The 12,121-nt window shown below is 35.0% G+C and overlaps 2 protein-coding genes across 2 annotated transcripts; both read right to left on the minus strand.

The window, feature by feature from the left end:
• Nucleotides 1–1,469: 1,469 nt before the first annotated feature.
• On the minus strand, nucleotides 1,470–2,783 carry LOC107610177 (uncharacterized). Its single transcript, XM_021106213.2, has 4 exons — nucleotides 2,607–2,783; nucleotides 2,406–2,513; nucleotides 1,991–2,101; nucleotides 1,470–1,628 (listed from the first exon to the last, which is right to left on the minus strand). Exons 1-4 carry the CDS (start codon nucleotides 2,781–2,783, stop codon nucleotides 1,470–1,472), a joined length of 555 nt encoding a protein of 184 aa, XP_020961872.2.
• A 4,475-nt stretch (nucleotides 2,784–7,258) lies between these two features.
• LOC107610179 (cytochrome P450 CYP82D47) lies at nucleotides 7,259–9,358 on the minus strand. Its single transcript, XM_016312278.3, has 2 exons — nucleotides 8,249–9,358; nucleotides 7,259–7,999 (listed from the first exon to the last, which is right to left on the minus strand). The coding sequence occupies exons 1-2, from the start codon at nucleotides 9,248–9,250 to the stop codon at nucleotides 7,370–7,372; spliced, it is 1,632 nt and encodes a 543-aa protein (XP_016167764.1). The 5' UTR covers nucleotides 9,251–9,358; the 3' UTR covers nucleotides 7,259–7,369.
• Nucleotides 9,359–12,121: the final 2,763 nt, after the last annotated feature.

Raw genomic sequence — 12,121 nt, forward strand, 5'->3', positions numbered from 1 at the left:
CAAAGTCAGATGCACCAAAGTTGATACTATCAAATACAAATGCCAAAGCATTAATGGGTTGATACCTAGCGTGCAGCTAGTGAGGCGGCCAGAGTGACACAGAATGTTACAGCAGTTACTCTAATTAAGAATAGAAAACCTGGATGACAAGAATGAAACAAAAAATAACCTCAATGCTGAAATGCTAGTTAACCTATTTGGCTATTTTCCAGAGATAATCTCTTAAAGTGAGTTTTCATGCAAGTTATAAATAAATTTGTTAATATGATCAAATTAAGATCAAATATCATATTTTACTTACTATTTGCTGCTCAAAGAAGCTGTCAAGGTTAAAGCTTTGTGATCTTGAAATGAGTTGAAAAGCATTCATTGAAATCGGTTTCTCTTTTCTTCCTATCACTAGATTTTTCTACACATAAATCAAAGAGAATTAACTTAATGACATTTCTACAGATCAAAACTCTCTTATGATAGGCAAAGTAACCTGCCAGCAACTGAGGAGCACCCCAGTTGAAGTTAAAACCACTCTATTCAAAATAGTTTTCAAAGGGCAGAGAGTCCTTGCAACAACCTGAACAGAAGATGCTTCGGCTTCTATCTGCGTTAAAAATTGAAGAAACAGAAATGCTTAAAATGAAATCATACCTCTTCTTTTGTGGCAGGAACAAGTTGAATATGGAATTTATTTATTTATTCGGTATGGAATTTACATTTATGATAATGAAACTAAATCCAATCTTTAGCTCAAAAGAAGCACATAAAATAAATCATGCAAAAGAATTGTATTAGAAGAAACTAAGAAAACAGACCAAAATTATACTAACCCTTCATGGCAGGAGCCTTAGTCACAGATCTTGACTTGTCATGGGCTTCCTGTAAGCAATGAATTGGTGGCCACCTGAAAATTTACATCCAGTTGCATAATAAAATTATATATACACCTTCATGCGACTTTGGATCCCCAGTATTATGTTGGTCTTCATTGCCGGCATCTGGAGCAAAGATAGCAACAACAAAAGTAGACTGCAACAAGGAACATCAATTCAAAATATGATGCTTGAACAAGGGATTTTCACCACCCCTAACCCAATAATGATGGAACAGAGCCCTGAGAAAAACTAGAAAATTAGCCGTTGAACTGTCATGATGCAATATCCTCATGAAAACTCAACAAACAGTAGACACATCTACTCATGAAAGAAGTTATGCAAAAAGTTGTAGCATTCATTTTGAAATGCATTTAAGAAGGGGTGGGGGATGACAGTGTCAACAGCAGAAAATTTACAACATATGATATAAACCTGGTAACGTGCTACAGAAGTGAATAAATTAAGTGTTACAACAAAAAGCTCTTCATTTGATACCAGTTTCTTCTGTAGTATGTAGCTTGCAAAACGCCTAAAATCCATGATCTAAAACCAGTTAGAATATTATCACTTAGGACAAAATAACACAAGTTGCAGAAAGTTTCAGAAGAAAAAAAGAAAATAAAGTTGTAAGATGAAATTACAATGCCAAACCTCCTCATTATCAGGGGCAAAAAACGTGGTTCCATACAAAAATGGTTGACAACAATCTGCTGTGACAAATAACATTGAAATGAACTTGACAGCACCCAACTGGATGGCCTAGAAAGATATCAGCCTTTAATAAAATGAAATGATGAACTATATTAGAAGCAAATGGATGAGCAGGCATGCAAAACAATATAGGAAATTAGGAATGTAATCAATATCAGTTCATTGTTCAGCAAATGCAATCAATACATAACAGTAACAGAATAACAAAACACAAGTTTCTAAAAGATCTCTAATTGATGGAACAAAAAGAGAGCAGAAATAAGCAGATTAGTTATTGTTAAATAAAAAGTAAAACTCATTGTCACATTCCTAGTGATTAGTTCAGCAAAAGCACAAGGCATTTAAATAAAAATAAAAATAAAAAAATCAATGTAAGAGCACTAAATTTCCAGCATGGCTAGTATTCTTACAGGGTTCCAAAAGTATGAAATCAAAGAAGTAACACAAGTGATAAGAGGAACTGATTTGGTTGTACATGAGAACACTGCTTGGAGAAAAATGGGGAAGCTGGAAGAGTTATCCTGACATCACACAATAACTTTCAGTGTGTCCATTATGCAAATATATTAGGAATATAGAGCATATCAAACAAAGAATTAATGGATAGCAAAAAGTAGAAAATATGATCTGCAACATAAAGACAATTATGCTTAAAACTTCTTAAACAAACAACAAAAGAAAAGCATGATATACATCCATGATCCATCACATCAACATAGCAATATCACATGGATTCCTTTAATCGTAACCATGTGTAACTATTAAACCATTCCATTTACACTCATTTAAGATAAAAAAAAAAAACTCTCTAGCTTTCTTCTATACCTTTGACAGTCTAGTCAGCATAACCACAAGAATTTCTAAGACAGATCCTATAGCAAGTTGTATCCCCTTAATTATCATTGAATCAAAGAGGCGGCTTACATGCAGTTTCTGGTAAAAGAGATACTTTTGTCAATATGATGTAGGAAAAAGCAAAGTAGATTGACATAAGGATGAAAAGAAATAAGTTTCAATATTTGCAACCTCCAAGACTTGGGCAGTAGTACAAGAAATTTGGAAGAGTGTGTTATGGATGGAAGAATCAGAGAATAACACATTGTGTATGATCTCTCCCAACTTTCCATAACAGGGCATCGACTCAAGGCATTTTTTCATCAATTCAAGAACCTGCAAAAGTATCCCAAAGTTAGCCATGGGCATAATCTATCTTAATTCTTATATATAAAACCTATAATTAGTTTTAATAATCACTCTCAACTGTTATTGCAACAAATTAGAAGCAACCAAGATAGACTGCTATTAATGGTGGATGCCAAAGATAGCAACCCAAAAAGCAGCCAACAATAACAGATCATAATAGCTTGTGTTTCATTTTCATATTAATTAAATAAGTTAAAATTGTAGGAGAAATAGTTTCATGTCATCATGTTAAAGCATGCATAACTAAGAGGTCGAGTTTAATCTTGCTTCCCCTCTTCACTTAATCTGGTAGGAGCGTCTTCACTTTAGAAAAGATTTAAGCCAAGTTCTCCTGAATTCATTCTATATGCTCCTAACTCAATGTATTCACCAGCCACCACGACCTTGGCCACGTGGGATCTCAAATAATTCCTAAAGAAAAAAGGTCATCAAGTTAATAAATATAGTTTCATCTTAAGTAAAATATAGTTGCATATGCCATCTATACGTTCTAATTCCTAAGTAAAATATTCACAGATATTCATGCTATTCTATTAGCTCTTGCTTTGCATAGGATTGAAGAATAAGCTTATCTATGATGCATGTAGAATTTAGAACGTGTAAAATAGAACACTCCAAGCTAAAATGTTACAATAGAAAATATTTTATACTTTACTCACAGACATTATTATATTGCTCATGTTTTAGACTTAAAGCCATATAATCATCTCAATAACTAAAAAAAGAATGAACTAATTAAACAACAAAATCTACACAATCAGTATTTCAAACATGAAAATAAAAATCTAGAAAACTGAAAGTGATATGTTCCGAAATTAACCGAATCTGAGGATAGATTCTCGATATTCTGGAACAGGAAATTCTATGAGTGGTAGCAGCTCCAGAAGTGCGAGAAGGAAAACGAAGGAGAAAGAAAGAAACAAACAAATCAAAAGAAAAATAAAACAAAATAGCTATGCATTCGTAAGAGAATAGAAAAAACAATAAGAACTGGATCATATAAACCATACCAAGACTAGAACGACGGTAGCGCGCTGCAAAGTTCAAGGAGAGGCGGTGAATCAGACGAGATGCAAAAAAGCTCGACGAAAAATAGCAAATAGGAGGAGAGGCTGGCGTCAGTGTAGCAGCGAATAGGAAGAGTGATAAAGGTGTGGAAGAGATTAGGGTTACCTGCACAGCTGAGGCGAGATCGAAACGGACCGATTTCTACGATTTCTACACATTAGGGTTCGATACGAAGCGACGCGAGCAACACACGAAGAAGAGCTGGGAGGGGGTGTGATGGAGCTTCGGTGTGACGGAAGTTCAGTGCAACGACGGTGCAAGGCGGAGAGGCACCGCCGATGGAGCTTTTGGAAAAGAGGGGGTGTGGAGGCGCGGATGGGTATCATGTGAAATGAGGAGACACGCTTAAAGCAAAACCCTTATTTCAACATTTTTGACAGAATATTTTAAATTACAGACAGATTTTTTGTCCGTAATAATTTAATAAAATGTAGCGTTTTTATTCATTTAATTACAGACAAATTTTCCGTCGGTAACTATTTCCCAAGAAAAAAAATTATTTTTTTCGATAGAATTATCGATGGATTCTCTTTTCTGTCTGAAATTTATGCTAATTCATTTTTTTTGTTTCCGACAAAAAATTCCTTACAAATTCCGTCTGTATTTCCGTGGAATAAAATCTATCAGAAATATCCATCTATAATAACAAATTTTCTAGTAGTGGATTATCACTTGAGCGAATCTGTTGGACATCACTTGTTCCTTGATTTTGAAGGTCATTAGTGAAGAAGAATTTGGGAGAAATATGCTTTGTTCTATCACCTTTGATGTATCCACCTTTAAGTTGAGCAATGCATGCTGTATTATCTTCAAACAGGACAGTTGGAGCTATCTTATGGTCAATCAGTCCACTTGACGACAGAATATATTGGATCAAACTCCTGAGCCAAAACACTCGCGACTTGCTTCATGTATCGCTAGTATTTCAGCATGATTAGAGGAGGTTGCTGCTATTGTCTGTTCCATGGACTTCCATGATATAGCTGTACCACCATATGTGAACAGATATCCTATTTGAGATCTCCCTTTGTGTGGGTCAGACAAGTATCCTACATCTGCATAGCCAACTAATTGTGACTTGAATCCATATGGATAAAACAATCACATATCAACCGTTCCATGAAGATATCGAAAGATTTGTTTGATTCCATTCCAATATCTTCTGGTTGAAGAGGAACTATACCTTACTAATAAATTCACCGTAAATAATATGTCAGGTTGTGTATTATTAGCAAGATACATTAGCGCTCTAATGACACTAAGATATGGTACCTCAGGACCAAGGATATCTTCATTTTCTTCTTTAGGACGGAATTGATCCTTTTTCGCATCTAAAGACCTTACGATCATTGGGGTACTTAATGGATGTGACTTATCTATATAAAATCTCTTCAAGATATTTTCTGTATATGTTGTTTCATGAATAAAGATCCTTTTTTTATGCTCGATCTGTAGGCCGAGACAAAATTTAATTTTTTCAAGATCTTTCATTTCAAACTTTTCTTTTAGAGCTTTTATAGTTGTAGGAATCTCTTCATGGGTTCCAATGATATTTAAATCATCAATGTACACAGCAATTATAATGAATCCAGAAGTAGATTTCTTTATGAAAATACATGGACAGATATCATCATTCTTGAATTTGTTTTTGGCCAGATACTCAGTAAGACGATTATACCACATTTGTCCAGATTGCTTAGACCATATAAAGATCTTTGCAATTTGACTGAGTATAACCCCTGTGAATATTCATTGGATGATTTAGATATCTTTAGTCCTTCAGGGACTTTCATTTAGATATCACGATCTAATGATCCATATAAGTAGGTTGTTACCACATCCATTAAATGCATATGTAGTTTATGATATGCGGATAAACTGATCAAATAACGCAATGTTATTGCATCCACTACAGGGGAATATGTTTCTTCATAATCTATACTGGGTCTTTGTAAAAAACCTTGTGCCACAAGTCGAGCTTTTTAGCGTACAATTTCATTTTTGTCATTTCGTTTTCTCACAAATACCTATCTGTATCCAACAGATTTTACATCTTCTGGTGTACGGACTATAAGTCCAAAAACTTCACGTTTTGCAAGTGAGTTTAACTCAACCTTCATAGCTTCTTCTCATTTTGGTCAATCATTTCCTTGTCGACATTCTTCGACTGTTCTTGACTCAAGATCATTACTTTCATGCATGATATTTAATGCCGTTAGCTCAAGATCATTACTTTATAAAATAGCATGAACTATTATGTTAATATTTATTTTTTAAGTACTAATTTATTTAAAACAAAATTATTAAAAATTAATTTGGAGTATTATTATTACTGCATGTTCATTCGTTAGTTAAAATAAAATAAATCTAGATAATATTAAATTAAATGTATTTTTGTCAAGTAATTTTTTAAGTTGTTCAAACCAATTTAATCATGTTTTAATTGTTTTTAATTTTTTAAAAGGATATATTAAATTTATGTGTGCAATTACTTTATTCTAAAAGACAATAAATAATATTTTAATAATAAATCTTATTTTTTAAATACAATAAAAAATGAATTTTAACATTAAAAGGGTTAAAATAAACATGTGAAAAGTGTATTTAATATCTCCAGAGAATGTTTCACTCTTCTCCTTCTATATACACATACTCATCATTAAGAATGAGTTTTATGTTGTTTCATATTTCTTTTTTTCTTTTTCTTAATAAAAACAGCATTCCATAATTAAACTATTAAAGTGTATTAACTATAATTTCACTTTCTCTTTCTTAGGTTATCTTGTTTTGCTTATGAATATAAAATAATATCTGTATAAATAAATCTGTACTTTATAATTTTTCTAATAAAATAGATAATTTTAATATATCTATATTATAGTGATTATAGTAATTATAATATTTTTAAAAGTGTTGTTAAAATTAAAATAACTCATTTTTATTATTTAACAATATTTTTTAAAAGTTACTAAAAAAAATGTTACCAAAATAAAAAAAAATGTGATTTTAATTTTTAAAACACTTACATAATCACTGTAAACATAGTCACCATAAAATATGATTTAGTTAACTAGCTTCTCGGTTCTTTGTGCTTGGATTCCCTAGTTTTTCTTTTGTTAAGTTTTTTTCGGTCACCAAACAAAAAAAAATAATTACCATCAACATAGACATATTAAAATTTACTTAATAAAATATATTAAAATATATTAAAATTTATTATTAATATAAAATTATTAAAATTTATTATTAGTATAAAATATATATTTATACATAAACATATAATAATTAATTTTAATGATTAATTTCTGTACAAATAATATTTTTGAATAAAATAAAAAAAAAAGTCTAGGACCAGCAAATTTTATGTTTTTTGTCTAGCACTTAACTATTAAAATAAGAGTGAGTGATTTTTCACTATTAAATATAATCTCACACCATTAAAAATACTATTAATAACCAATTGATAGTTACAAATTACTAAAATTGCTGTTCCTAGCATTCCTCTCAAATAAAATATATCAAGATAAACTGTAGAGCCTAGAAGAAAGACGTGGCTTGATGAGAACATCAAGGGGAGTAGCTTTCATAGTTGTGAGGCCAAATATTTCCGTCATATCAATGGGTTCATCAGATGGCTTTGAAATTTCAAAGGATTGCAAGAAAGTAGCCAAAGTTAGATGAATCATGGGAAGGGCAAATGATAGTCCGGGACACATTCTTCTCCCACTTCCAAATGGGATCAACTCAAAGTGGTTACCTCTAACATCAACATCTTTGTGAGTGGTAAGGAACCTCTCTGGCTTAAATTCTAATGGGTCTGACCAAATGCTAGGATCCGTGTGAATCTTCCATAAATTTGTGATTAGTTGCGTTCCTTTTGGAATGTAGTAGCCATTAACAAAGCAGTCATCCGCAAACTCACGAGGTCCTGAGAAAATTGCTGTAGGGTATAGCCTTAATGTCTCTTTAACGATGGCTTGAATGTACACCAACTTACTTATGTCGGTTTCTTTTACAAGTCTTTCTTTACCAACATAGATGTTCAACTCCTTTTGTGCTTGTTCTATTGTGCCTGTATTGTTCAACATACAAGATAATATCCATATAAGAGTTCCTGAAGTGGTGTCAATCGATCCTCCCATCAGAATCTGCAACGCACAATAATTTTCAGAGGAAAAAGTGTTCTTTGATTAACAAATATTTTTTCAAGTAATAATTAGAAGTTGTAATTCACACATAGTATTTGTCAGTTCGATTAGGGACCATAATAAAAGACTAACCAAATTAATTAACCAATATAATATAACATATTATATTGATCAATTTAGGTACAATTGACTATAACTACATTACTTGAAAAACACTTGAGTCCACCATATACTACTATATATACATACCCAAGTGGTGGCTTTGATGATAGTATCGGAATCAAATCCAGCAAGTTGAGTACCATCAAGAATTGAGAGCATGACGTCCATGAAATCTTGATCCCCACCATCCTGATCAGAATTAGCTCTTTTCCGGCGATGCTCCTCTAACCACTCCATCATAATGGCGTCCATCTCCTTAGCGGTCTCTTTCATGGATTTCTCGTGCCCACCCAAATCCAGCCACCGAAGCCAGGGAACAGCGTCACCCACCACAACCAACCCCAACTGCCGCATGAATTCTCTCATGGTTTTCAAGAACCGCCGTGCTTCCTCCTCATCAGAACCACCAAAATATCGTTTTCCCGCAACCACTCTAAGAACCATATTGAGCATCAACTCTCCAAACCACTTCTTCATCTCCACCGCAACATAGCCCGAGGAGGCGTCATCGTTGTCGTTGTTGTTGTTGTGTTTCTCAGCCCAGACTTTGTAGAGCGCTTTGATGCTGGCTTCTAACTCGGAGACACGAAGGTGGCTTGATAACTCGATTCGGCGAGTAGAGAGCAATTCCTGGTTGGCAATCCTTCGCATCTCGCGCCAATAATGGCCATAAGGGGCGAAGGACACCATGGCTTGGTTATAGGTAAGGTGTTCGACGGCAACGACCCTTGGCCGCGATGACAGGGCGATGTCGTTGGTGGTGAAGCATTCCTTAGCGGTTTTCCAGTTGTTGATGACCACAGCACGTTGTGGTCCGATCTTGATCCTGAATATGGCTCCGTATTTGTCGGCCATGGCGCCTAGAGTTATCTGTGGTGGCTGGGAACGGGTGAAGAGCCAGAGATGGCCTATTATGGGCCATGCCCCCGCCGCCAGTGGTGGCTCTTTGCCTCCTCGGCGGCGGGCGACTTTAGAGCTTCGCAAAAGAAAGAATAGCGGAACAACTAAGATTAGAAAAACGAGAGCAATCATCACTAGATTATTGGTAATGCTTAAGCAACTCAGAACTGAAGGAGCCACAGAAGCCATTACTCTGCAACCTACAACAACTACCCCTTAACCTTATGTCCTTATTAGATCTTTTTCCTCATTTGTCTATTTGACGAAAAAGAAAAAAGAAAATGTTAAGTAACGTGCAAAATGAAAACACAGAGGAGGCGTGTGGTTTAGGATGTCAACGGGGTAGGGCGGGGCAAGGGATGCCTCCTTGCTCCCCATCCCTACCCTCATATTTGCTCCTCATCTCTGTTCTGTTTTGGAGGAATCTTGCTCTCCATTTTCATTTTTTACGGGGTCTCATTCTCCGTGGAGACTCCATTCTCCATCTATTTGATAGTTCTAACTAATTATTAATTTTCAAAAGATTAGAGTTGCAAGTATCCATTATATACAAAAATAGCAAGATTTTATACAAAAAGTCTAAATGACACGATGGTGACTTCTTTCGAAATGACGCAGTAGGGGGGACACAACGACGAGCCAAAGGACAAAGCAGTGGACGAGGTGGGAGACGCGGCAATAGAGAGAAAAATGGACACGACCGCATAGTTATGAAAAGGAACGCCGCAAATAGAAAACACGACGCGGTGAGGGTGATGGCACGGTGAGGTGTGACAATGCGATGCGGTGAGAAGGGATGGGGAGTGGCGAGAGGGTGGCTGCAAAGAGATTGGATGGAGTATGAACAGCGTTAGGGATCTTTGAATTGAAGAATGATTATGTAAATGAAGATTAGGAGTTTTGGGTTTAGGGATATTTGAATTGAAGAAGGATTATGTAAATGAAGATTAGGAGTTTTGGGTTTATATGTGTGTGTGTATGAGAGAAATGACTAAAAATATATATGAGAAATAAATTATTAAAGATAATTCAGTAATTTTGGAGAATAGCGGGAAAGGGGCGGGGATCCCCGCTCGGATCCCCGCACTTGTCTCGAGAGAATTTTGTCCCTCATCCTTATCCCCGCGGAGAAAGTTTCCCACAGTTGATCCCCATTCGGGGTAGACCCCGCAAGAATCTCCGCGTCTCGAGAAATTTTGCCATCCCTAGTGTGATTGGAGGGAATACAAGTGCATTTTTAGGGATTCTGATATGAAAATACCTTATTCTCATATTTAGTTCAAAGTTTAAAAAATTATTTTTAGGTATGTTTTATTTTAAGAAATTAAATTACTATCATTTTTATTTCTATATTTTTCTTAGGTATATTTAATTCTAATGAGAATAGAATTTGTATAATAAAAGAAATAGACTAAATTATCCTTATCTAAATAATAAAATCTAACCCTCTTTTAGATTTCTCTCTTCTCATTTCACTAAAATCCAAAATTCTAGCAGAATTTTTTTCTCAAATTCAAGAAAGCTCCACCAGCGTCTTGTTGTTGATTTAGGTTTGCACGACCACCGCGCACCTCATTCTAGAGGTAAGAGTCACTTCGATTGTAATATCCTACCACACAGAATTTTACACCTAAGATGTAAAATAGAGGTGACGAGGCGCTACGACCTCTAAAATAATATATATATTAATTGAAAGGATTTGATATACAATGAGCCTTGATGAAAATGTAAAGCAAAAATCGCAAAATATAAAAGCGCAATGTTCAAAAAATGTGGTTACTTGCGTACGAAGAAATCTAAAGATCATAGGTATAAATAAACAAAAGAGAGAATAAGAGTCAAGGATACAGAATAACTAGCTCCTAACTCAACTTGTGAAGTCAAGGCTGGCCGGAGAATATTTACATACATATATACATATCCCAAAATATAGAGATAAAACTTTAACTCTCCTTAAACCTCTAAGAGAGACAAAATAAACAAATTTTTTGGAGAGAACGCTAAGCACATATATACATAAACTGAATAACAAAAGAACCCAGGAACCACTCCGCTTCAGAAGACCATATGCCTAGCGAGGTGCCTCTCAACCTGCATCTGAAAACAACAACACAGTATAGGGTGAGAACCAGAGGTTCTTAGCATTGTAAAGGTGCCACGCATATAAGATATAAGGTCTTGGGAATGCTAGAGGCAATCCTAGAACGCCAACACTCAGATTATACAGCTTAATATTCTAAACAGAAACCATAAAGGGGGTAGGTGTCTAGGGAATTCTAAACTCAGCTCAAACTTAACTTTAACACCAAACCTGTCCACCTTTCCTCTGCTCCTCCATCACCAATGAGTTTGCAAAGACAGACAAACAGACAAAGACAAGCACAGGTAGAAAACAAGTAGTACAATTAGCAAATATGACAGTTAGCATAATATAATCAATTAGGCAATCCCACGAAATGCACAAACAATCAAATCAAACAATATGCATATGATGTATGCCTGTCCTATGGCTGTTGATATCAACTGTCGTAGCCACCCCGACATGTTCTCAAGCTCAAAAATACATCATGGAGAGAATTCTCAAGCTGACATGGGGAAGAGTATGCCCTCAAGCTCAACAATATCCATAGGACGAATCCCAATCTGAAATGGGGAGAAGAGACAACACCCCAAGCTGACATGGAGAAAACAATACCCCAAGCTGACATAGGAAAAAATAATACCCCAAGCTCAATGTTATCCATGGGATGAATCCCAGGCTGACATGGGGGAAATAACACCCCAAGCTCAATAATAACCACGGAAAAAATTCCGACTGACATGGGGAAGACAATGCCCCAAGCTCAAGTTATTCAATTGTTTCTTACAATTCATCATTCTCGATCTCACAGCGATTCATATCTCATCTCATCATTCTCAATTATTTAACATCATTAAGTGTCTCACACATCATTATCAATGTCACTTTACTCTCTCAATTACCTCATATCCCATTTTCATCATCTTTATCGATCAAATACCATCTCCTCTAATCACTTATTACCTTTTAAAAGAATCTTT

Source organism: Arachis ipaensis, chromosome B7, assembly GCF_059453495.1.
Source record: "Arachis ipaensis isolate K30076 ecotype BB chromosome B7, ASM5945349v1, whole genome shotgun sequence".
Classification (NCBI taxonomy): Eukaryota; Viridiplantae; Streptophyta; class Magnoliopsida; order Fabales; family Fabaceae; genus Arachis; species Arachis ipaensis.